This window comes from Lontra canadensis, unplaced genomic scaffold (assembly GCF_010015895.1).
Source record: "Lontra canadensis isolate GAN:19392208 unplaced genomic scaffold, GSC_riverotter_1.0 scaffold67, whole genome shotgun sequence".
NCBI classification, from domain to species: domain Eukaryota; kingdom Metazoa; phylum Chordata; class Mammalia; order Carnivora; family Mustelidae; genus Lontra; species Lontra canadensis.
Window position 1 is genome coordinate 1,503,344 of NW_022631061.1, and position 27,378 is coordinate 1,530,721.

The following is a 27,378-nucleotide window of genomic DNA, read 5'->3' on the forward strand; positions in this document are numbered from 1 at the left end:
TTTAAAATGCAGATAATGAAGCTAATATAATATATCTTAAAGAGCAAGTAAATTTGATCGGAGCAATTAAAAGCACAAGCAGAGTTAATATTTGTTCAAAAGTCTACATGGTCTTCATATAATACCAGTTATTTAGCAAAATTTAGGCTTATGCTCAGTATTTTGAAGTTAAAAATTCTAAGGTCATGGCATTATTTTTCCCTTATGACTTTTGCCTTTTTGGTGCCAAAACATAATAATTCTTAATCTTCTTATTTGTGCTAGAAGACTAATTTTAATTTTTAAAGAATTTAGCGTCTGTGAAGGATTATTGGTGTGAAGTCCTTTGGATACCCCAGAGAGCAGCAGAACCTTCTGTGCCTCTTCTCATTCTAGCAGAGTTAGTAATAAAAAGAATGAGGCCTGGTGAAGCATGAATTCATTGAGCAAACATGTTCCAGTATCATTAGCACTCCAGCACTAATAGAAGTAGAATGTTGATAGTCACTATTTTAAGCTTTGTATGCCATACAGTCTCTGTTAGTACTGAATTCTGCCTTTGTAATGCAAAAACAGCCACAGACAATATGTGAATGAATGAGCATAGCTATATTCCAATAAAACTCTTTGCAAAAAACAAATGACTAGCCTATGGTAGTAGTAGTGGTGGGCTAGTTTGCTGACCAATAGACAGTTGTTCTAGAGAACTGCCAATCTTTGAGATGATCAGATTCATTCCTTTATTCGCTATATTATTTACTCAACTATTCAATTATTCAAAGATTTTTTGGAGGACCTATTATGGAATGTGGACTGCTGGTGTGTATCAGGCTATAAAGATTAAAGGTATAGTCCATGACTTTGTGGGGACGAGAGATGAATTTGTAATTATAATAGGAGGTGAAGAATGCTTGGAGACATACAGAATACACATGAGGAAGGGTACCCAACTCTGCCCATGCAGATAGGGGCTGTGGAAAGATTTTCTGAAGGAGAGGAGTTGAGCTGAATTTTGAAGGAAAATAGGTTGCCAGGCTAAGAGATAAAAGTAGTATGTGTACCTGTTCTAGTTTGGGTGATTCAGATCCTTATAGGGACCAGTTACTCAGTAAGGAACACTAAGGGATATCTTATAGAATGAGGAGTGGTGATGGATAGTTAGTTATCTGACCTATGCAGAGTTTGAGGTTTCTAGGGGATAGTTAGGTCAAAAATTACAAAAAGCATAAATTGGGACTGGAGAGAAATCTGAACTAAAGATAAACATTGGGGATCATTACCTCTAGATATGAGTTGAAGCTATGACAATGGATGAGTAGATTCGGGGAAACCGAGAGGGAGAGTAAAATGAAGAAAAGGTCAAGGGGAGACTCCAGGAAAATATAGTGTTTGAATCTAAGGAAGAGGGAATTTCCCAAAGAGAAAATGGTCAAAACTGTCTCACACAAGAAGGCTAGGAAAAATGCAAAGAGGCTGTTGGGATTGGAAATTAGGAAGCAGTTGGTGACCTAGTTTTGAATAGCAATTTTAGTAAAATGTGGGTGTGGAAGTCACCTATTCGTAGGCTGAGAAGTGAATGAAAATTGAGGAAGTGGAAGCAATGAGGATAGATTCTGATGTTTCTAAAAATGTGCTGATGGATAACAGAGCCATGGGTGCTAGCTGGAGGGGGAAGCCAGGGAGAGTTTTGATTTATTTTGTAGAGCATGGTTGAAGAGATTGGAGCTAGTTTGAAATGCAAGGGCGTGGCCTATGGGGAGAAGTTGGAGAGAAGTGGTGATAACTGTTAGAACAGGATCCCCAGAAAGTGGTAAATAATGAGATCAAGGTCTCATGCATATGGGTAAACCTTGGAAGAGAAGTAGGACATTGATTCTTCTAAGACAAAGGAGAGGAATAGGTGAAGAACAGAGTGGGCAAAGTGTTGATTCCCTTGTTAAGAATGAGAACAGTTTATCAACATCACCTAAGTGCCATTTCACTATTTTTATCACTGGGCTTTACTTAAATTCATAGGCACTATAATTTAGCAAGGAAGGTTTATGTCAGATGGGAAAACATCCCCACAAGACAAAACTGGTGAATTACTGAGATGGTAAAAGAGAATGTCACCTAAATACAATTCCTTTGGTGTCTTAGTGACACTAGATGAGCTTGGGACTTATCTTGGAGACTGCTGAAGAGCCATTTGGTTTGAACCATTCAGTTTGTTCTGCTGTTTGTCTTCATATATCTCTCAATATTACCCATTTCTACCTACTATCGAAATGGACGTTGACAGTGGGTGTATTTTCATTCAAAATGTATTTGCATTCAGCAAACAAAGCTGTCATAGCTTTGGCTTACTTTCATTGCAGCTCAGCAAGCCTGATAATGCCCCAGAGACATTTATTCAAAATTCAAGACCTAGACCTAGAAAGCCCAGACCTAGAAGGTCAACTTCAGTGGTTGTGGGTTGCAGCATAACAACTGTTTTTTTTCTATTTACTTGGACAAATACTGTTTGTATATTTAATAAACATTTACTGAGCACTTACTGTGTGTTAAGTTGTTTTAGGCACTGAGGATACAACCCTGAGCAAGACAGAAAGAGATCCCTCAGGCAGTTATGATACAGTGCGAATGAATGCTGATGATGGTCTGAGCTCAGAACACGGGAGGGGAATCTAACCCAGAGTGGGTCCAAGAAAGTTGCTCAGTGTAGTAAGGTGTAAAGGGTGAAGGATCTGAGGTGTGGAGGGAGGGAGGCAGTGGCAATGGTGGGAGTGAGAGGATATTTGAGGCTGAAGGAATGGTTATGCGTGAAGATGGGTATGACTGAAATGCAGAGCATCAGGGAAAGATGAGAAAAAAGATGTTGCTGCAGACTTGGCAGGCTGTGTTAAGGAATTTGTCTTTTTAAATAATTTTGTAAAAATTTTTATCTCTTAATTTTTTAAAGTTTTATTTATTTATTTATTTGAGAGAGAGAGAGACCATGAGTTTGTGTGCACATGATCAGGGGGAAGGGTAGAGCAAGATGGGGAGAGAGAGAGAATCCTTGAGCAGACTCCCGGCTGAGCAAGGAGCCCAATGTGGGGCTGGATCCTATGACTGAGATCATGACCTGAGCTGAAACCCAAGAGTCAGATGCTTAACCAACTGAGCCACCCAGGGCCCCTTTTATTTTATTTATTTATTTATTTTAGAGGGAGAGAGAGAGAATCTTAAGCAGGCTCCATGCTGGGTGTGGAAGCAGACACTGGGCTTGATCTCCCAACCCTTCACAGCCCTGAGATCATGACCTGAGTGGAAATCAAGAGTCAGATGCTTAACTAACTAAGCCACCTAAGTGGCTCAAGGAATTTGCTTTTCATCCTAAGAGCAAGATGGTGCCATAAAGAGTATTAACCAATGTCTTGACAGGACCCTATATCATTTTTAAAAATATCACTTAGACTGAGGTTTGGAGAATGGATTGAGGGACAGGAATGGGGTGGAGTGGGTTAAGAGGGATTAGAGACGCAGACCATTTAAGGAAGCTGTTGCACCAGAAATGGTAGCCCATATCAGGTGGTGGTAGGTGAGGGATGGAAAGTAGTAGATGGGTTTTAGGAGGTGAATTTGACTAACTCATGACCTGTGAGTGAACTTCTCACTAGAATAGACTGGGAGGGGAAATAATTAAAGAACAAAAAGCAAGGAAGAGCATGCCAGCTATAGCCTACCTGTACAGGCATAAAAATCCACTACTGATTCTAATGAGACCCAGCTGAGGGTATGTCCCTTGTGATTTCTTGGTCCATTACTATTTGCTTTTTAAAATGATGGTGAAGATGAAGACGCATGATCTAGATTTTATTGTTCTACCACCTTTGACCTTTGTTGATGTGGGATCTCAAGACATGTGTCTGATTTATCATTTTGTATGAGCCCCTAGTGCAAAGTTTGTCTTCCTAGACTTTATATAGTATGGCAAGGGGCCATGTCCACATCTTTATACATTCTTCTCTTCAGTCCAAGCCCATATAAAAACATGACTTCAAAGCACAGGTTCCAAAGTTGGAGAGTATTGAGTGGTATGTGTGGATAGAATCTCAAACTGGAGTGAGAGAAGCAATCATGTAATCAATATTTTCTGGACACCCACTGTGTCCTGGTCTTTCTATTTCAGAATGTCTTTTTCTGTTTCTCCTCGTCCCCCTCTCTGGGACTTTCAATCCTGCAGCTCTGTTGGCCCTCTTAGCTACATGTTGTTCTTCTGGAACTTCTTGTCATTTTTGTTTTTCCTTGGATTGATCCATGTGCCCCACCTCTTTGGTTTCCATTTTTGTTTTGCTGGAATACATCCTCAGTAATATCCAAAAAGAAAGTTGGTGGAAAGCAAACTAGCTGAGTTTTTGCATTTCTGAAATGATCTTTAGTTTGCATTTGCTAGATTAAAAATTATTTTCTAGGTAGAAAATGATTTTCTTTCAAAATGTAAAGACTTCCAGAGCTGCTCAAAGGAAACGTAATGCCAGTCTGAGAAATACTCTTTTGGAGGAGGCCTGATTTTTTTTTCCTTTCTGAAAAATTTAGTGTCTTCTTTTGTCCTTAGTGTTTTAGAAATGTCCATGTGTGCGCTCAAGCCTGTGTGCACATGTGTGTGCTCATGTGTCCACCAGGGATGAGGAGTAAGGGAGCGAGACAGAGACAGATGGGGAGACTGGGGCTGAGAAAGGGAGGGGAAAAAGGAAGGAGTGATTGATTTATCTTGCAAAGTACTTAAACTGTCAGAAGACCTGGGTCTCCCTTCAGCTTTGGGCAACCATCTTGTGTTGTTGATTTCTACAGCCCTGTTTTCTCTTTCTTCTTGGACTTTCTACTACTTAGTCAGTGGACCTCCCAAAGTGATAACTTGTGTCTGTTTTTCCTTACCTGTTTTCTCTTGCCTCATGCTGTCCTTCATTTTAGAAAACCTTTCTAGATTTCTTTTCTAATCCTGCTATTGAATTGTTCTGGTATTTCTAATTTCCAAGAACGCTTTCACGATTTCTGATTGCTGCTCTCATAGTATATTGTTCTTTGTTTTATTGTTGTAGTATCTTCCCAGATTTCTCTGAAGATACTCACTAGACCTTTCTTTAAAGATAGATTTTGTTGCTTGGATTCTCTCTATCTTTAGGCCATTTCTTTCTCTTTGTTTTGTTAATTTTTGTGGTTGGTTTTATGCTGGAAGGTTTCCTGAAATTATTCGTGATCATTCTCTTGTGGAATTGGATGAACTTGAATTTCATTTGCTCAAACTCTTTAGAAGTGTTTTCCCTCTTCTTCTGGGGCTGGGGTGGGGGGTCAGGGCGGAGGAGGGGGTTGGGGGCTAAGTACCTGGGTCTTGGACACTGCATGTCTCCCTGAGGCTGATCCCTCACTCACTTCCAAGATCTCCCCCCTCACCCCCCCACCCTGCACCAGGATCTGCATCTCTGTGCCCCTGGCAGTCCCTGCTCGGAGGTCAGCAGGCTGCTTCCTCCACTGCAGCACTGCTCTCTAGTCTTCTGCAGGCTCTGCTTCTCCTCCTCGCCCGGCAGCCAGGGGCCTCCATCTGCACTCTGGGTCTCAGAATTTTTTAAACAGCTGGCTTAGTGAGTACCTTTCTCTTTTCTCTCTCTGTCATGCTAGGTCGAAATAGGTAGAGTGCTCAGTAGAAAGAACTCAGTAAATGTTGGCTGTTCTTCTTACTTGTACCTCTTAAAATTGAATGACTATCAATGCAAGACATCTTTGATTAAAGAGGGTAAGCATTCCTGTGTTTTGTCTACCACCCCAAGCTGGCAGTCTCCTTAAATCTAGTCAGTGTGGACGAGCAGCCCCTCTCAGGGTGCCGTTCAAGACCATAAAATGAATCTGTTTTGTCAGGATGGTAAAAGCCTTATGAGAACTGTGTTTTTAAATGCACTCCATAGAAAAGACATGTTATGTCATCGCGTTATCGTTTTCTGAGTTTTTTTCCTTAGCCGATAGAGCAAGTGCTTAAATTTGCCTCTTTTTTAAAATGCTAAAGCCTTTCGTCAGAAACCGATGATTCGACAGCATTTGCTCATAAAAATATTGTTCCTTTCGATTAGCTTTGAGTCTCTGCTGATTTCCCTAAGAATCACTCACAGAAACAGGATCCAAGGACATTATCAATCTACATGTGTCCCCCAGCAGTTGAGGAGCGTTAGATTTACAATCAGTTAAACATAATGAAGTCTTCTACCTCCGTAAGGTGTGCCTCGTACAAGGTCACCGGTGTTTGACCCTTCTTTTCAGATAGCTTCTGTTTATAAGCAGATCTGTCCAGCAGCAAAAGTATGACATTTGTAGCATTTACATTCCTTGTCCCTTCTGCTGATTTCCTTTCTGTTTGCAGCACTCTTTTATGCCTGTTCCTGACCCTACCCCTTTCTGAGTCTCTTTTCCTATGTGGAAACTGATTCATTTATACGCAGACCAAATGCGTAGATTAACTCTCCCTAGTGGCTGTTTTAGTCAAATGCAATGGAAAATACGCCACTGGATATTTGTGACTCTCTTAAATGCAGCCACTTTAGATGACTGAACAGCATCTAGACAAATGCAAATGCAGATCTTCAGATCCTGGTTACCTGAACCATCCAAAAAGGCTTAGTCCTGGCTTCTTAGATTATTATAAGATATTAAATCTTGAGATTTGGACCTCAGTTAAAGATACACTGAATAACTAGGATAGGTCATTTGGTTTTGCAGATCTATTGCTCATTTAGCACAATGTTCTGTTTTCACCTTTGACCAATCTCTTCATAGCTCCAAACACATTAACCCGCCCAGACCAGGCAGCTTGGAGTCATTGCACTTTCTGCCCTGAGTAACAATAATACAGTGAGTCACCACTATCAGTTACATTTTTCTTCTCACTGTTCTCAGATCATGGACACATCTGTAATGAGGTTAGCCAAAGCTCTTCTTGCATTTTTGCCCTTTACCTCTGGCTAGACAGAGTTTTTGTGTAAGATCGGGCCCCCCTTCCCCCCACCAATATGTCCACATCCTTGCCTATTCAGGTGTCACGTGTCCACATGCTCTTCATTATGGACCTCTCTGGGGTTTGCTTTGCTGAGCACAGGCCGTAACCCCACGGACTGTCCAGCAAGTCTGTAGGAGAGCCTTCCATTGGACTCTTCTGGCCAAAGCTCCCTTAGATTCTTTTTGAAGTGAGAAGGATTTTCCTAAAGTCCTATAAATTACCGTATTTTCAGGTGTGCATGATCTCAGTAGGGCATGACTTGACTACTAGGGTTCCCTTCGAGATTTTGCAGGTAGTAGGTTTTTTCTTGTTCCTGTAACAAAGACGATCACTTTATCCTCACCCTCCCACAGGCCTCCAGCTAATCTGTCACCACAACCTGCTGGGTTTGTAACTTGAATACATCTGCCCGACTCCCTTCCTGCCTTCAGAATGCCAGGCCTTCTCTACTGTCTCCCAGCTGAGCTCCTATATCCAGTTTTGCCCATCTCCAACCCGTCCTTCATACAGTAGATCAAACCCATTCTCCTTCCTTTAAAATTCTTTACTGGCTCTCCATTGCTCAGGATTGGTCAGGAGAGAGACCAAGCCCCAAGCACCTTAATGTCAGTCACGTTCCTCCAGCCTCCCTCTCCACTATCAGACCTGGCTCTCCCTGCCTTGCTCAGCAGCCTCCTCCCTGAAACGCCCTCTTCCCTTTTCCTGTACCTCCTGTACCTCACTCAACTTGCTCCTGTGTACCCTTTGTGAGCTGTTCTCTTCCAACAGCTCGATCTTGGTGGGCCCAGGCTGGGCTCAGCACCTCGTTCCCTTTGTGCTCCCACAGTTCTGGGCCCCTGCCTCTCTTGCACTGAGCATATTTCATTGGGATTTTCTGATACGAGTCTCGTGCCCATGTGAGCGGTGACTAGATCTTATTTATTTATTTTTATTTTGCGAGAGTTCATAGGACACCTGGTGTAGGTTCGTTGGGTGTTTCTGGAGCTCAGCTGCACTGAGTGAAGCCAGAGGCAACGCAGCTCTCTTCTCTTTCTCTTCTTACTCCTACTTCCCCAGTTTTACCCTCCTTGAGGCAATTTTTCATTCCATGGCCCTTCCTGCTGGTGTCCAGTGTCCATGCTGCTGGCTGATGGTACAAATACCTCTGGTCACTCATCTCTCCTTTGGGTTGCAAAAGTCTCATCTAGTCATCCATCTTCTGCCTCATTTCGTGTATCTCTGTCTTGCCTCTTTAATCTCCTTTCCAGAAGCTAGTTAACTAGCTGGCTAGCTCTCATGCTCTCTGTCTCTGTCTCTCTGTTTCTCTTGATAGCAACTTAAGTAACAGCTTTATTACAATATAATTCACATATCATACAAATCACCCATTGAAACTGTAAATTCAGTGGTTTCAAGTCTGTTCACAGAGTTGTGCAATCACTTTTAGAACATTTTCGTGATTCTTAAAAGAAAGAAACCCTATATTCGTTAGTAGGTCCTCCTCACTTTTCCCTAAACTCTAGCCCCTGGTAACCATTAATCTGCCTTCTGTCTCTGTAGATCTGTCTATTCTGGACATTTCATATAACGGAGTCTATAATATGTGGCCTTTTGTGGTCTGGTTTCTTTCACTTGCCCTCGTGTTTTCAAGGTTCATCTGATTTGTAGCGTATATAAGTACTTGAGTCCTGTATTGGTCTGCTTCAGCTGTCATAATATAATATCACTGACTGGGTGGCTTAAACAGCAGAAATTTATTTTCTCACAATTTGGGAGACTGGAAGTCCAAGACCATGGTGCCAGCAGGATTGGTTTCTGGTGATACCTCTCTTCTTGGTTTGCATATGGCCGCCTTCTCTCTCTGTCCTTGCACAGTCTTTTCTCTCTGCAAAAATGTATATAGAGAGATAGCTCTAGTGTCTCTTCCTGTTTGTGTAAGGACACCAGTCCTATTGGATTGGGGCCCCATCCCTATGACCTTATTTGAGCTCCTTAAAGGCCTGTCTCCAAATGCAGTCACACTGAGCATTAGGGCTTTAACATATGCATTTTGGGGTAACATAATTCCATTCGTAACAATTCCTTTTCATTGCTGAATAATATTTCATTGTATGAATAGGCCACAGTTTATCTCTAAACTCATTAGCTGATAGATATTTGAATTCTTTTAGCCACTTTTGGCTGTTATTAATAATACCACTGTAAACATGTCTATACAAGTTTTTGTGTAGATATTTGTCTTTGCTTCTCTTAGGTGTGTACCTAAGAGTAGGATTTCTGAGATATTGTAGATAACTCCTTACTTAACATTTTCAGGGATGGCTGGGCTATTTTCCAAAGCTGTTGTACCATTTCATATTCCTATCGTCAGTGCCTGATTCTGATCTCTCTACAGCGTCTCCTACATTTGTTATTATCAGCTTTTTAAATTGTAACTCTCCTCTTGGTGTGAAGTATATCTCGTTGCAGTTTTCACTTACATTTCCCTAATGACTAGTGATGTTGAGCATGGGATTATGTGCTTGTTGGAAAATTCACATGTGTATTGGCTATTTGTATTTCTTCTTTGGAGAATTGTCTATTTGGAACCTTTGCCCATTTTTCAATTGGGTTGAGTTTCAAGAGTTCTTTGCATATTTTCAATGCAAGTCCTTTTTATATATATGACTTGCAAAATTTTTCCCCATTCTGTGGGTGTCTTTTGACTTTCTTGATTGAATCCCTTGGATTAAAAAATCCTTGGTTTGTTAATCAAGGTTGTTAATCCTTGATAAAGTCCAGTTTCTCTGTTTTTTTCCTTTTGTTGCTTATGCCTTTGTTATTATATCTAAGAAGGCCCTGCCTAACTCAAGTTCATGAAGATTTAGGTCTGTTTTTCCTTCTGAGAGTTTTAGAGTTTTGTCTCTTAAATTTAGATCGGTCATCCATTTCGAGTTAAGTTTTGCATTTGGTGGGAAATGAGGGTCCAGCTACATCCTTTTGTATGTGACTCTTAAGTTTTCCCAGCACTGGCACTCTTCTTTTCAGTGTTAATTATTTGGTTTTCCTGAGATGAGGAGATCATCGTCAGAGCAGGGAATATACCCTCCCCTCTGGCTGGCAGCTCATTCCATATCATTCTTACTGGCATATCTCCCTTATTTTCATCATTCTTCACACTCTGGGCTTCCACTTATATCCGGATTCACAGCTCTGCTGTGAATGTTGAAGTTGCTACTTAAGCCTGGGAGCTATAAATCTAGGGTGATCAGCCATCCTGGTCTGCCTGGTGGTGTTCAGGGGTTTCCCAAGATTTGGGACTCTAACAGCTAAAACTGGGACCACCCCTGGGTAAAGCTGAGGCATCCCTGAGCTGGTAGAGAGAATGCTCCACTGAGCTGAGCCTTGTCCTCAAATCCAGAGAGTCAGATGTCAGCTAATCTGCAGTCATCTGAAACCTGGAGGCTAGAGGACCCTTTTCCAAGGTGGCTCACTCACACAGCTGGAAAGTGGGTGCTAGCTGCTAGCTGCTGGCAGAAGGTCTCAGTTCCCCCCCATATGGGTCTCTACACAAGGCTGCTTGAGAGTTATGATATGGTGGTTGGCTTCCCCCAAGGTGAGCAGCCCAAGAGACCTGAGGAGTAAGCTGCTTACAATATAGCCCAAGGGGTTTCATGCCCTCAGTATTCTCTGAGTCACACAGGTCAGTAGGAGGGGACTCACTTTGGAAGGGGACTATATAAGGATAAGGATGCTAGGAGGTGAAAATTATCATAGAGAACAGCCATCCTGAGGGAATCGAAGAGTTTGAGGCTGGCCTGAGATTATACACTGGATGGGCAATTGTATCAAACCCAGATCTGGAGTATAGTCCTGAAATACGCCACTTCCCTTGCTTTGTTTAATTGTGTCCTCCTTTTCTCCTGTGGGAGAGTTGCAGACTTCATACTAAAGAGTTCCATTGACAGCTTCCCCCTGTGAAGGAAACTTGGTAAAAACAGCTGCTCTTTGTGCTTGATCCCCAGCAAGGTGAGAGAGGAATTGTTTCTCGCCCTGTGAACAAAGCAAATCACCTCTCTACAGAAGATCTGAGAAAAAAAGGAGCTGTTTATCAAAGCAACTAGGAAGATCTAGTAAGATCTTAAAAAAACAAAATAGTTTGGTTCAAATAATACTTTGCCCTATATTAATTATAGGTTATTAATGTGCCAGAAAAAAAAAAAAAGCACTTTTCCCACATAAAACTATAAGGAAGAAATGGGCCTTGACAAACCCTGAATCATTCTACTTGATTTTACCTTCGTTTAGTTCTTCCATTCCTGTAGCACTAGTGCCCACCTCTGTTCCGGCCTCACTCTCCCCTTTCTCTCAGGCTCTGGGGACTTGCGAGCGAGGGCCTCTGCTTCAGTAGGGTTGTAAGCCCCACTTGAGGAGCACTCTTTCTTTGTTTCTGAATTTCCCCCAGCACCTCGTGAAGTGCTTGTTCATGGTAGGAGTCTGTGAATACATATTGAATTGGATTAATATGCATTTACTTTTTAAAGTCGGCTTTTCTGCTTGGGATATTAAGAATGTTGGACAATAATGGATGGACGCTTATCAATAAAATATTGAATCGTAAAAGCACTATAATCTGGTTCTAGCTGATTAAGATATTTCTGCAGAGATATTTGTTTAAATATATACTCAAAGTAGAATCACAAAAGGAAAAAAGGTAAGAACAAATCTAGTGCTTCAGTTGTTATTGAAATGTGAAGATTTGCATTCTTCCAAAGATTTATCTTTCAAAAGAAAAACAGTATTACTTTGAAAGAGCAACATGTCATTTGAACATTCAGTGACAGCAAAACCTCTTTTGTTGTTCAAACAGGAATTTTTATCCTTTTTCTTGAGAAAATATTGCAAGAATATAAAGCCTTGATAAACCTAAGTGAATATACCTTGGCTTCTGTGCATGGGATTTGGATATTGGATGCTAGAAAAGACTTTTTTGGATGTTGATGAATTTTGAAGTTATTTTAATTAATTTCTCAGTTAATGGTATGTCCATTAGGAGGGTTTCTGATCTGCTATTCCAAATATAACATTCACTTATCTGTTTTTCTGGGGAGGATTCACTATGATAGGCAAAATTCTTTATCTGATACAGGCCCTTTGACAGGGAAGATACTGGTAGAGATTGGGATAGCCATTGCTCTTCCATAGTGTGAGCCTATTATTGAACTGACAGGAATTCTCTATTCTTTTTAAAAATTTTTGTTTTGTAATGCATTTAGGATTTTGACAAATTGCATTGAATCTATAGATTATTTTGTGTACTTTGGGCATCTTTACAATATTAAGCCTTCCAATCCATAAATATAAGATGTTTTTTCATTAAAAAAAAAACTTTGGTTTTGTAAAACTGCTATATTGAGATATACTCATATGCTACATAGAACACACCCTTTTAAAGGATACGGTTCAGTGGATTTCAGCATATCCACAGAATTTCACAACCATCACCACAATTTTAGAACATCTACATGAACCCCAAAAGAAAGAAACCCTATACCCATAATCAGGCACTCCTCATTTTCCCAAGCCCCAGCCCCTGAACCACTGATCTTTCTATCTCTACAGATCTGCCTATTCTGGACATTTCATATAATAAAATCATACAATATGTGGTCTTTTGTGACTGGATGCTTTTGCTTTCATTAATGTTTAAAAGCTCATCTGTACTATGGCATGTATCAGTACTTAATTCCCTTTAATGACAAAAAAAGTATTCTAGTGTATTGGCATTGGCATTCCACATTTTGGTTATGCATCCCTTAGTTGATGTACATTTGCATTTTTCTACCTTTTGTCTGTTATGCACAATGCCACTATGAAATATTCATGTGCAACTTTTGTGGGGACTTGTATTTTCATTTTTCTGAGGAATATACCTGGAAGTAGAATTGTTCTAGCATATGCTACCTGTATGTTTAACTTTTTGAGGAACTGCTAGATTGTTTTCCAGAGAGGGTGCACCATTTTGCATTCCTACCATCAGTGTATCAGGTCTCACTCTCTCCATATTCTTGTGACACTTGTTAATGTCTGTCTTTTTTTAATTAATTTCAGCATAACAGAATTCATTGTTTATGCACCACACCCAGTGCTCTATGCCATATGTGCCCTCCATAATACCCATCACCTGGCTCCCCCAACCTCCCACCCACCGCCCCTTCAAAACCCTCAGATTGTTTCTCAGAGTCTATAGTCTCCCATGGTTCATCTCCCCCTCCAGTTTCCCTTGACTCCCTTCTCCTCTCCATCTCCCCATCTCCTCCATGTTATTCCTTATGCTCCACAAATAAGTGAAACCATATGATAATTGACTCTGCTTGACTTATTTCACTCAGCATAATCTCTTCCAGTCCAGCCCATGTTGACACAAAAGTTGGGTATTCATCCTTTCTGATGGAGGCATAATACTCCATAGTGTGTATGGACCACATCTTCCTTATCCATTTGTCTGTTGAAGGGCATCTTGGTTCTTTCCACAGTTTGGCGACCATGGCCATTGCTGCTGTAAACATTGGGGTACAGATAGCCCTTCTTTTCACTACATCTGTATCTTTGGGGTAAATACCCAGTGGTGCAATTGCAGGGTCATAGGGAAGCTCTATTTTTAATTTCTTAAGGAATCTCCACACTGTTCTCCAAAGTGGCTGCATGTCTGTCTTTTTGATTACAGTTATTCTAGTGAGTATGAGGCAGTTTCTCATTATAGTTTTGATTTGCATTTTCCTGATGGCCAAGGATATTATGCATCTTGCCATAGGCTTATTGGCACTCTGCATATTTTCTTTGGAGAAATATCTACTCATATGATGACCTCATTTTAAAATTCAGTTATTTTTTTCATGGTCAAGTTACATAGTTATTCATATATTTTGGGTACTAGAAAGCCGTCAGATATATATTTTGCAAGCATTTTCTCCCATTCTTAGGTTGGTCCTTACCCCCCACTTCTTGGATAGTGTCTTTTGAATATAAAACTTTCACATTCTTTTTTCAGTTTTACTGAGAATTGATGCATATTACGGTACAACTTTGACACATACAGCATGATGGTATGGTTTACATATATTATGAAATGGTTGAGTTTCAGTTAACATCCATCTTCTCGTATAGATGCAACAAAAAGAAAGAAGAATAAAGGGAAATATGATCTCCTTGTGGTGAGAACTTTTAGGATCTAGATGATTTCTCTGTATATCATGCAGCAGTGTTAGCTGTAGTCTTCAGGGTGTACATGACATCTCCCAGTACTTATTTATCATATAACAGGAACTTTGTCCTTTTGGCCATCTTTCTCCAGCTCCCCCTCTGGCAGCCTCCTGCTTCTGGTAACCACAAGTCTGATCTTTTTTCTGTGAATTCATTTTGTGTTTTTGTTTTTATTTTTTTTCATGGTCAAGTTACATATTTATTCATATATTTTGGGTACTAGATGTTGTTGTTTTGTTTTAAAATTGAAGTGAAATCATACAGTATTTGTCTTTCTCTGTTTGACTTATTTCACTTAGCATAATGCCTTCAAATTCCATCCACGTTGTTGCAAATTTTCTCATTTTTAATGGCTGAATAATATTCCTGTGTGTGTGTCTGTGTAAAATAACTTTTTTATCCATTCATCTATTGACAGGTTGTTTCCATGTCTTGGCCACTGTAAATGATACTACTATGAACATGGGGGTACAGATATCTTTTTTAATGTTCCTTGCCTTTGGGTATATTCCCAGAAGTGGAATTGCTGGATCATTTTAGTGTTTTGCGAGCTTTCTATGCTGTTTTCCATAGTTGATGTACCAATTTCCAAACCCACCAGCAGTGCACAAGGTTTCCTTCTTCTCTGCTTCCACACCAGTATTTGTCTCTTATCTTTTCGGTGATGGCCATTCTAACAGGCATGAGGTGCTGTCTCATGGTGCTTTTATTTTTATTTTGGAGCTTTTATTTTGAAAGCTTTTACTTCAGTTGAAATTCAGTTTATTTTTTTCTTTTGTTGCTTATGCTTTTTGTGTCACACATAAGAAAGTATTGCCTAATTTGAGGTCATGAAGTTATATAACTATGTTTTGTTCTAAGAGTTTTATAGTTTTAGCATCTCCATTGAAGTTTCTAATCCATTTTTGAGGTTGTTTTTAAGATGACAAGATGTAGTGGTCTACAGTTCTTGTTACATATATGTACACCCAGTTGTTCCAGCACCATTTGTTGACAAACCGTTTCTTTTCCCCCTTGAATGGACACAGCAGCCTTATCAAAATGCAATTGACCATAAATATTGGATTATTTTTAGAAACTCAATTCTCTTATATTAAGCTGTGTCTGTTCTTATGCTAGTACCACACAGCCTTGATTACTCTAGCTTTGTACTGAGTTTTGGGAAATTAGATGTATAAACCCTCCAACTTTGTTTTTATTTTTCAAGAGTATTTGGACTATTCGGTGTTTTTGTTTTTTTTTTTAATTTCCACATGAATTTTAGGATCAGCTTTTCAGTTTATGCAAAGAAGCCAGCTAGAATTTTGGTAGGGATTGCACTGATCTTTAGATCAGTTTGGGGAGTAGTGCCATTTTAACAACAGTGAATGTTCTAATGTATGGACATAGAATGTTTTCTGTTTGTGTATTCTCTAATTTATTTTAATAATGTTTTAGTTTTCAGAGAATTTGTTTTACACTTTGTTTGTTAAGTTTATTCCTGGTGCAGCCACCTTAAAAATATAGATAAACCCCCATATTTGCTCAGATTCACATTTAGTATTAAGAAAATTCTCAGGTAATTTTGATTTATAGTAAAGCAAAATGAAATATCACGGAGTAGCTTTTTCAGTAAATAGATTTATAGTCTAGAAGCAGCACATTTCATACTTTCAACCATGCTGGTATAAGTAAAATTCATACAGACCAAAACCCCAAAAACCTCTACCTTGGTTCTCACACACAGTTGACCCTTCAAGAATGTGGGGGTTAGGAGCACCAATTCCCCAGTGCAATAAAAAATATGTGTGTTAATTTTGTCTTCCCAAATACTTTACTATTGTTAGATGTTGACCAGAAGCCAACATACAGTTGATTAACACGTATTTTGTATTTTATGCACATTTTGTACTGTATTCTTACAATAGAATAAGCTAGAGAAAAGAAAATGTTATTAAGAAAATCATAAGGAAGAGAAAATACTTTTGCAATACTATACTGTATTTATTGAAAAAAAGAAAACACATATAAGTGGACCCATACAGTTCAAACCTGTACTGTTTAAAGTCCAACTGTAATTGGAACTTTACCAGTGAGGTGATTGCATAGCTACCTTAGACAATGAGATGGAATGCCCTCATTTGCTTCTCTTTCACAGTGGAGATTGGTAATGCCACAAACATACCTCGAGAGGATGTAAAAAGCTTTATTACCTATATAACATAGGTACATATTCATGTTTCCAGGGAGAGCAGAGCACATCTTCCAAGGAGGTCCAAATGGCTTGAAAGAGAGCAAAGAAAGGAGATTCATTTGGAGTTTTTTAGTGGTAAGGGAGTGGGGTGTGGTGAGTGCTCCATACTCAGGCCGGTGTTTGAGTGGTTTGACTTCCCACAGGTGCCAAGAGGGGAATACCACGCTTGCCTGTGGGCCTTCTCAGATGGGAGGAGCCAGAGAGCCCTGATGTTTGGTGATTGAAATGTGCTGTATTTAATTGAATTTGAAGTTATTTAGTAAGCCATTATAGTGCTCTATGAGGCTTGCAGTCTAAGGCCATTAAGGAAGGTAAAATGTCCATTGAATGTCTTGTCCAAGAGCCCAGTGTTAATTATTCTGAGAAGCAAAATGATTGCCTTGTTCACTATCAGTAATTTTTGGGACTCCAGAAGTGGATAAGGACTGTCATGGTGAGAGCTTGCATTGCGGCTGTAGGGAGTGTAGAAATATGTGTGACCTTAATTTTATTGTTTGGGTCTCTGTAACATAAAAAGATTCTCATTTATTTAAAATTTAACCCTAAAGAGCACAACTCTGAATAAGGAATTGCTGCTGCCACTGGCTGGACCAAACAGCCAGACCAATGACAATGGCCCAAGAGTGTACAAACGTGCAGATGGGTCTGACTTTGACCAGAGTATCCAGTGTTAGGTGATTTGGAGTTTGTCTAATTGTGGTACACTTGGGTTGCATCCTTTTCAGGAACATCTTGGTTACAGGATGAAAAGCAGCAGCTCGTGTCATGTATGACAGTTAGGGGTCCACCTGTATAAAGTGTACCAACTCCCACTGCTGTTCATCAGTTGATTCTAAGAGGTTCTACAGGTAGCCATTGGGTCTGGGGAGAAGAGTGATGTCCTCTAACACTGTGACATCAGGCAAGGGACTAAGGATAGGGAGGCTACTGCCTTCTGCAGGTGGGCTATGCCATAGGGCCCAGGTTTAGTTCCATAGCAAGAAGTCCAGGCTACCTATGCTGAGTTTATGGGATGCTAATTTTATAACCTAAGACATATTGGGGACCTTGGTATGGAGGGTCACAGGTTCAGGGTAGATGAGAGCTTTATTTTTCAGGAGAGACCAGTAGGTGCCCAGCCAGTGCTACTTTGATATTATATTATATTGCAGGGCCAAGGAGGTGAGTTTCTTAGACCAGAAACCCATGAGCAACTTATAACCATTACTGGTGATCTGGGAACTCCAGAAGGGATGAGAGAGGTTGCCAAAGTCTCTACAGTGAAAGTGTCTCTGAGGGCACTAATGAAAGTATGTGCTGATTGCACTTTGGACAGATTCTAGAGCCTTTTGTTGGAAGGGATCCCACCAAAGGTGAGCCACTTTGCAAGTAACAGCATAAATGGGCTTAAGTAAAATTTGCAAATGAAGAATATTTTACCTCCCAAACCCAAAGGAGTCTAAAAGACCCCAGGGTTCTTTTAATATTTTGGGTGTTGAAACAATCACTAGCAGTTTTATGACAGTGTTAGAGATGGAGTACCCCACAGTTTACCAAATAATTTGTAAGAATTTAATTAGGGTGGCAGGGCCTTGCACACAGTGTTAGACAGTGGCCTATCCCTTTTTGATGAGTGTCTTTGTATTTATATGTCCTGAATGAGTGTGTCATATAAATGTCCTCAAAGGAAGATGTCATCATTGTAATATCAGACCTATGCTCCTGGAGAAAGGTGGATCCGGTTAAGATCTAGCCCATAAAGATTGTGTGCAATCACAAGGCTGTGGAGGTCCTGTGGGGGTAGCCGCTATGTAAAGGTATGTTGTGTCCTTTCAGAAGTGAAGGAAAACTGGGACTGAGGGACTAAGAATGGGCCAGATTGTCTTGTCAAATGAGCAGTAGGGTCTTATATAACATGTTTTAATTCTTGCAGGCCTTGCTTTAATTTATATCAATTCCTATTAACTGCTTTAACTTGAGGTATGGTCTGTAGGGTTCCATTTTGTCAAGCTAAGTTTTTATGGGTCAAAACTTTAATTTTCTCTTAATTTATTAATCACAGAGTGTTCATGACCACTATGGGATATTTTAGGGCAGTGGATGCTCTGACTCTGGGAAATTGAGGCAAGATTATAATTCTCATAGTTAAGATGAAGCATATCTATGTTTCCTTTATTTCTCATTCATTAACTCCCATAAGATTATAGAACATTATGGGGGATATATTATTTAAGTTTAATGAGATCCCCAGGTATAACTATAGTTTGAGCTCCAGTATTGATTAAAGTCATAAAGTTTTGCCAATTAGTACATTTAAGGAGACGTTAAGATTAATTCAGAAGCTATGTAATAGATGTACAAAAGTCAGTGCCCTTTTATCTTTTGGAGTATAAACTCTTTTAGTAAATTTTCAATTTCCAATTGGGTCCATATGTAGACATCTTTTTCAGTTTTGTTTTGTTTTTAATTCTGCCAAAACCGGGCTTCTTCACTTCTCCTGCCTCCACCCCTGTATTCCTTTCTCCCTTGTTTTTACTGTGGATTCTCTCTACTCCCCTTATATTTGTAGAACCCCCCACCCCACCCCACCACCCAGCCGAGAGCTTCTGATCAGTATCATGAGGGTTGGAGGCCTCTCCCAAGACAGTGTTATTTTATAGGATTTAAGGATCCCAAGCTTAAGGAGGATTTGAGTTAACCCTGTGCTACAGAGATGCCCTGGATGTTTTTCTCTCTAACCTCGAGGATCAGGACTTTTGTTGGGATAGACACATAGGCAGCAGCAGCAACAGAGGTAATTAAGGGGCCTGCGGAGACATTTGCTTTCAGGAGTGCAAACCTAAGCACTTCACAAACTGCTTTTTCTCTTTTGGGTGTGGTTTTTCCCTCTAAGGACTGCTTTTTCATGAGTGATCACCCAGTGGACCTGTATGCAGCAAAAGGTAGTCTTTCTCCCAAGCCTGGCATCAGTTACCAACCGCATTCTAACACACAGGTGCAGGCCAAGATACGTGACCCAAGGCCACACAAAGGACCCCATCACAATCACATTCCTGTCTCTGAAAAACCAAATAATTATTGAAACTTCCAACGAGGGTCAGGTTAATCTGTGACAGAGGCTTTGTAGGACTCAGTGCAGATCAGACCAGCACAGCTAAAAACACGGGCTAGCCATCAAGCAGCAGCTCCAAGTGCATGCTTTCTTTCCTGTTTTTTGGGTTTTTTTTTTTTTAAGATTTATTTATTTATTTTAGAGAGAGACAGAGAGCCTCACAAGCAGAAGGGGCAAAGGGAGAGGGAAAGAGAACTCAAGCAGATTCTGCACACGGCACAGAGCCCAATATGTAACTCGATCTCATGACCCTGAGGTCACAACCTGAGTCAAAACCGAGTGTCAGGCGCTTAACCAACTACACCACCCAGGTGGCCCAGTATGTGTTTTCTATTAGGCAGCAAGGTCAGCTAGCAAGCAAAACATGAAGAAAGGCTCTCGGTGGTGGGGGTCATTGTCTTAGCACCCTGGTCATACCAGCTGTTGTTGTGGTCACCCTGAAGAGATAGGGTGGACCTCCACCCAATGTTTGGTTTGGATGTCAATACCAATGATGCCATATACAAAGTGGCTTAAGAGGGACTTTATTACTCACATAACTGAGGTGTCTGGGGAGAGCAGTGCAGGCCTCTCAAACACGTGTGAAATGACTTTTGAGAGAGCAAGGGAGGGACACTGACTCAACTTACTTTATTGTTATCAAAGTGGAATTCTCAAGGATGTGGGAAGGGGCTTGTGTAGTTTGACTTGCCTGCCAGAGCCAAAGGAGGCAGTCCTGGGCTTTTGTATCAGCTTTTCCAGATATGGGGTAGGAAGGGGGTGGGCAGTATAAAAAGAGTGTGGTGTTTGAAACCTGATAGTCGTTAGAAGTCAAACATTAAAAAAAAGGGGGGGGGAGTCCAACCCTTTACTACATTTCCTAAATATTTTATTTTGTTGATGCTACTGTAAATGAAAATTTATTACTTTCATTTTGGATTAGTTATTGCCAATACATAGAAATACAATTGATTTTTGTATATATTGAACTCATTTATTATAAGGTTTTAGTAGACTTCATAGGGTTTTCTGTATTCAGGATTGTGTGATCTACAGATGAAGTTTTGCTTCTTGTTTCCAACCTGCATGCCTTTTAATTTTCTTGCCCAATTGTCCTGATTAAAACTTTCCATAAAATACTGAGTAGAAGTGATGAGAGCAGACATCCTTGGCTTGTTCCTGATCGATGGGGGAAACATTTGTTCTTTTTCCATTGACTATGATATTAGCTGTGGATTTTTTTTTTCCATCCCCTTATCAAGTTGAGGACATTTTTCTATTATTTCTAGTTTGTTCAACATTTTGTCATGAAATGTTCTTGGAAGTTTTCAAGTGACGTGTCTGCATCTACTGAGATGATCATGTGATTCTTCTTTGTTCTCTTCATGTGACATAGTCTGCCGATTCATTCTGGGGATAAATCTCACTTGGTTATGGTATGTAACTGATTTTTATATGTAACTGATTTCAGTTTGCTATACTTTGGTGAGAATTTTGCATCTGTAAGCATTTTCTTTTTTTCATGATATTTTTGTCTGATTTGGTTATCAAGTAACAGTGGTCTCAGAATGAGTTTGGAAGTGTTTCTCTCTACCTTCCCCATCCTCCCTGGAATAATTTGTGAAGAATGGGTACAAATTCCTTAAATGCTTGATAAAATTCTCTATTGATGACATTTGGGTCTGGGATTTTTTTTTTTTTTGAGGAAATTTTTAGATTAGTAATTCAATTTCTTTGCTGTAAGTATATTCAGATTTTCTGTATCTTTTTTTTCTTTGTGTTTTTTCTGGAGCATGTTCATTTCACTAGGTTGTTCATAATATTCCCTTATAATTCTTTTTAGTTTTGTAAGATTAGTAGTGATGTCCTTTCTTTCATTCCTCATTTAACAAGTTGAGTCTTCTTTCCTTTTTACTTGATCAGTGTAACTAAAGGTTTGTCAACATTATTGATCATTCTAAAAGCCAAATTAGATTTTGTTGAATTTCTCTTTTACTTTTCTATTTTGTTGTGTTTATTACCATTGTAATATTTACTGTTTCCTTCCTTCTGCTTACATTTAGTTTGCTCTTCTTTCTTCAGTGACTTTAGATGGAAGATTATTTTATTGATGTGACATCTTTCTTCTTTTTTAATATGGACATTATAGAGCGCTGCAGTGATTTTTGCTCTTATGGCCTATCTCGGCCTTTGGGAAAATCACTTAGTTATGACTCTGCTGGTGGAGTGTGGTGGGGACAATGGTCTGCTGCTCTAGGAGTGCCAGTCCTGATTTACAGGTGGGTGCTAGGCCGGGGCACTAGCTTCTGTCCTTCTCCCTTTACCTCTCCTGATATTGAACCCCTTTCCTGCAAGTGAGCCAGAGCAACAGTGATTAGGGCCCCAGTATTTTTTGGTTGCTGTGCCTCTGTCCTTTTACTTGGGGCTGGAGTGAAAAAAGGCCCCCAACCTCTTAGCCTTTTGCTTCCATGTCATTTAGTCTCTGCAACGTGGACCTGGTGGGAGGGCATAGGGAAAGGAAATGGTGGTGGCCTGCCTCTCCCAGTGAGGTATGGTAGCTCTTAACCAGGGGGAGAGGAATGCTGTTGCCTTGGTCCCAGCCACCCAGAGCAGAGCTTTCATCATGCTGAGATGGACAAGGTTACAGAGGAGGAAAGGAGTGGGTCAGGCTCAAGGGTCATCCAATCTGACTGTTCATACTGAGATTTAGTAGATTTTCATATATAAATGTTTCTTTATTTGCTATACATCCTTAGAACAATTTCTAGAACCTTTAAATGGTGGTGTTTTTTTAAAATAATTTTTTTTTACTAATTATGGTTGTTTCACTGGAGAAAATGTCCATGAAGCTTCTCAGCTTCTCATGCCATCATCGTGGAAGATGACTCTCTTATGTGTCTGCTCAGTTTTCTTTAACATTAATTGTTATCATTTGTTTATTGAGGGCTTATTTTGCACTTTGATATGCTATTTCCATCAAAGACCGTATTCTTGAATAGTCCAAGGACACTACATACTTGAAAAAATATATTCTTCTGACATGCTGCTCTTGAGAAATAGTAAAGTACACATTTTTATAAGTAAATTCCTTTTATGAGAAACTAAGATTAAATTAAGGCACATTCAGTCAGAGCAGCCATATGTAATGAAGAGCACCTCTCCCAGGCTGATACGGCATCTTCTGTTGACATCGTCACCCCTAAGTGTGCTTCATGGGTTACCTCAATGAGAATGATGGAGGTGCTTGTTTAGAAAGCAAAGTTTAGAGCCCCATTCCAGCATAGTTCTCATTCAGGAGAGACCAGTGGAGGTACTCAACTCACACAGCAGGCTATATTAGTGTCATGCAAGCTTGGCTACTGCAGATTTAGCTTAATTTGATTGAATAATTTGTCAAAACCACTGTGCTAGGCACTGATGGTTTCCAAAGAATGAGACCTGTTCTTCCAAACCCTGAAGGTATGTAAACTATTTGTGAGATGTATCTGTAGAATGAGAGGCCACTGGATAGTAATTTGATGTATGGATTACATTAAATTTAGAAAAATTATGTAGGCAGTTGGGGTAAGACATACTCCTACATGTAGCCTACACACACACACACACACACACACACACACACACATTCACAATATGTGACTTTAATAAAAGGGAAAGATGGGGGGTGCCTGGGTGGCTCAGTGGCTTAAGCCTCTGCCTTCGGCTCGGGTCATGATCTTGGGGTCCTGGGATTGAGCCCCACGTTGGGCTCTCTGCTCAGCAGGGAGCCTGCTTAGCCCCTTTTTTTGCCTTCTTGTAATCTCTCTCTGTGTGTCAAATAAATAATATATTAAAAAATAAAAGGGAAAGATTGACTAGGGAAAGTGAAAGCCCAGAACTCCCTTAGACGCTTTCTTGGGAAGCGTCTTGTCTACTTGGGTTTCTTGTCTACTTGGGTTCTTGTGTTGTTGAGATCCCTCTCTACTTGTTCAGGCTATCTTTCTACCGATGACATGAACAATCATTAAATGTAAGTAAGGGTAGGATAGAATAAATTCCTCTTTGAATATTTTCAGTGCCTTTATTGTCTTAAGTAATGATTTAATAATCTTAGTTTTCATTTTGTTTAAGGAATTTATTTGTTTGTTTGTTTATTTATGAGAGAGACTCCACATGTACAAGTGCCTAAACTGGGGTAGGAGTAGAGGGAAAGGGAAAGAATCTTAAGCAGAATCCTGACTGAGCATGGAGCCCTATGCAGAGCTTGATCCCACATCCCTGAGATCATATCCTGAGCCAAAATCAAGAGGTGGATGCTCAACTGACTGAGCCACCCAGGAGTGTCTAGCTTTCATTCTTAAATAAATAGTAAATGAATGTTTATTATAGGCCAAGGTATCCTATTAGGAATTGTGATCTTTCCTTCATTCTGAAATATGAGTTTTCTAGAAAAAAACATCTATTCATATACTTCTCACTTGATTTTGTGTCATTTTAAATCAGTTATTGATTAACTGGGTTTGGAAAGAAGTTATACTCTTTTCCTCTATAACTGAAGTTAGTATCAAAACATGATGAAATGATTATTATACATGATTATTGAAATCACATGTGACTATTTAACATCTGTTTTACTGATATACAAATGCAATCCAAAATTGCATTAGTATAAATTTATTGTAAAAATGTATCTGATATATGGGGACACTTTCCTTGTCCTGGGGATATCATCTCAGAGTATGCAAAATGATAGAACAGGCATTGACCTGACATTTAATTGCTGCTACAGAAGGGCCATTACTACTTATTAAACAGTGATTATTTCTTATCATATTTGAACATTTTTCCCAAGCAGAAAAACAGAACTGAATTGGGAATATTACAACCCCAGATCCCTGTTCCCTCTTCCCTCTGCACTCATCCGATTCCTCCTCTTCCTAGTCCTGACCCAGAAGTCAGGACACCATAGTTGTGCATATTCTGCTTTCATCTGGGTATACAACTGGCTACAGCCTCACTCCTAGGGGGACTCCTGTAGAGGAAGAGGCACCATTGGACCAGACTGGTCTCTATTGGTTCTCCATGGATTTCCATACATAGATTTATTTCTAATGTAGATTCCTCATTGATTTTTAGAAATCAATTTTTAAAAAGAAATGTTTTTTAAATTATTATTCTGCAACCTGGTTAATCTTTCAATAGATAAAAAAGAATGAGGAACATTCCTGAAGGGTCTGTATATCAGCGCTCATAGTAAATAGTGCAGGTGAAAGTTGCTAAATGGCTTGACTGGGACAATTATACAGAATATTAGGACTTTTGACTCTCTTTCCTTTTAAGGAATATTAAAGAGCATTTGTGTGTGATAACATCCTGGTTCTGTCTGATATTGAAAGTCTTCTTATAGTGTGGACATGATCATTGCAGTGGCCATGAACAGAGCCCAATTTGGATATCATCATGCTGAGATGGTAGATTTATAGCATAATGTTTTATTATTTCAAAATTAGCTGGCTTTGCACATATCTGGGAACTAATTTTGAAGTTTAGCTTATTTTTTGAATTTTAGTTTAACACAAAAACAGATCATGGAGAAAAGAGAAAAAAACTAACACTAATTGGAGCATCTATAGTTCTGTTACAAGCAATAATATTTATATTTCACCTTGAGGCCAGTTTTATCATCTCCAGTCCTTCTGTGGGAGGAAACTGTAGTTCTAAAGTGTTGGGTGAACTCCCCAAGGTTATGCGGCTAGTAAATGACAGAGACTGGATTTCAGCCCCAAGAACTCTGCAGTCTGTGCCCACCTCATTCTAACAACCAACAGAATGTTAGCAAAAGATTCTTTGTACATGCTTCCATGAATTATCACATACTGTTTAAAATTCCTGACAAATAGTTGCCACGAAGGTGCTCTTTGCCCACTGCATGTCATACTTCAAGATGTATGTCACTTTCACAATTCTAGGGTAACGTGCAACAGTAAGTGTTCATTCCATTCAGCTGCCTAAGCCCTGTATACTTTATTTATGGTCATATTATAGGCCTAGCTCTCTGTTCTTGTCTCACCTGCCTGCTGCCTCTCCTTCTGTTTGAGTTCCGTGAAGCTCTCACTGTGAGGGGCCTTTCTCATAAAGGTGTGTTTGTGAATGTGCTTAAGCACATCCTACAAGATTAATTGTGGCCTGTTTAGAGCCATATTAATATTCACTGTCCTTGTATTCTCTATCTTGTTGTCAACTGATTTTGTTTGTTTGGCTTGGTTTTCGTTCACTGTAGCGGATTTAAAGAAAGCCTCCGGTTCAAATGCTGCAAAATCCAATCTACCCAAATCTGGACTTCGTCCTCCCGGATACTCACGTCTCCCCGCAGCCAAGCTGGCGGCGTTTGGCTTTGTACGGAGCTCCAGCGTGTCCTCGGTCTCCAGCACCCAGTCTGTGGACAGCGCACAGCCTGAGCAGAGCCGGCTGGCCAACCGTAAGTGGGCGGGGCGCTGCTCCCCTGTGGGATACGCCCCTCTGGCGGTCCTGGGGCAGGTGGACAGGCATGCGGGTGTAATAGTTTCATTTCTTTGTGTATGAAAGATTTGATTTAGCTATTTTAATCTACCATTGTTAGGATTTTAGAAAATAATCTACTGAAGAAAAAAAAGCTGTTTGGCCCTATCCTTTTTCAGTTACGAGGAGTTGACGTGCTAGAAAAGGACGTTTAAATATAGAAAATGACTTATCCAGGGACTGATTCCAGGAGCCCTTTGCTCCATGGATTCTACATAAGTCAAAGAAAGATCCAAATCAGGTGTTAAAAGAAACATTATTTTCTTGTATTATTATATGTATAATATATTATATTAATTAGTGGTAGTGAGATTCCTTTTAGTTACCTGGGATTACCTGTAATGCCTTCATTTTGTGGACCACTTGGCTGGACTTCTAAAAGTTAACCAAATGATGTTGAAAATTTAAAAAAGGCACAGCTGAACTTCTTCACTCTGTGCCCAGAAAGGTCCCCTTTATTTGAAAGATGCTACTCTAGGCTTGGTTCCTGAGACTGATATTGTAAGTTATATGAATTAATAGTCTCAGAGTAAATCACAAACAGACACTGTTTCTAAAGAAGATCTGGAGGCTGCCCCATTCAGCTGAGCCTTTGATGACCAAAGCTCATCTCAGCCTGTCAACTTCAAAGTCATTGTTATTGGATCTGAAGCCATGACATCTCAGATGCTGGTGAGCAAGAACTTGCCGGAAGGCTGGGGAAGTCTTAGAGGTTTTCATGTGCAGGGCTGTTTGGGTGGGATTACAGTAGTTGAATCAGGCTGAAGTAGTAATGGAAAGAGACAGAGAGCAGGATAGGGTGTGAGGGTAGAATTTGAGAGTGAGGTTGATTTTTTAATTTCCTTTCTCTGAGCTTGCTTTTTAGTCTTTTTTGGGTTTAGAGAGCTGATGTGTGCCACATTTGTACTTTGGCAGTTCTAAATTTTGGTCTACCTAGTTATTCCTCAAAGTAGTACATTACATGATATCTGGATGTGTTTGTAGGCAGTTTCTGAGAGGATTTTTGCTCACTTGGTTTCCTCAGTATGCTGTGTCTCTGACCTGCTTTCACACAGGATTCATATTAGGAATACGCTTGTTATTACGGATTCCATCATGGCACAGTAGATGTCTCAAAATCTTAAATGTGACTACAATAAAGACCTTTTTACAAATGTGGAACTCCTAGCTTTAGATGTGTGTGTGTGTGTATTGACAGTCTGAAAATTTTTAAATAGAGGAGCAACTATCTGTCATAGTTTTTAGTAGTAAAATTCCCAGTGGCATGTTTCTCTTTTAGAGGGACCATGAGTGATTTAAAACAAAACAAATAAAACAAAACAAACAAACAAA

The 27,378-nt window shown here is 39.8% G+C and overlaps 1 protein-coding gene across 2 annotated transcripts in view; it reads left to right on the plus strand.

Moving 5' to 3' along the window:
• MTUS2 (microtubule associated scaffold protein 2) overlaps positions 1–27,378 on the plus strand; it is a 574,399-nt gene that overhangs the window by 223,716 nt on the left and 323,305 nt on the right. For both annotated transcript variants that reach the window (XM_032879978.1, XM_032879977.1), the window contains exon 5: positions 25,769–25,966. In XM_032879978.1, the coding sequence (XP_032735869.1) occupies positions 25,769–25,966 (198 nt within the window). The remainder of the gene's footprint in view (positions 1–25,768; positions 25,967–27,378) is intronic.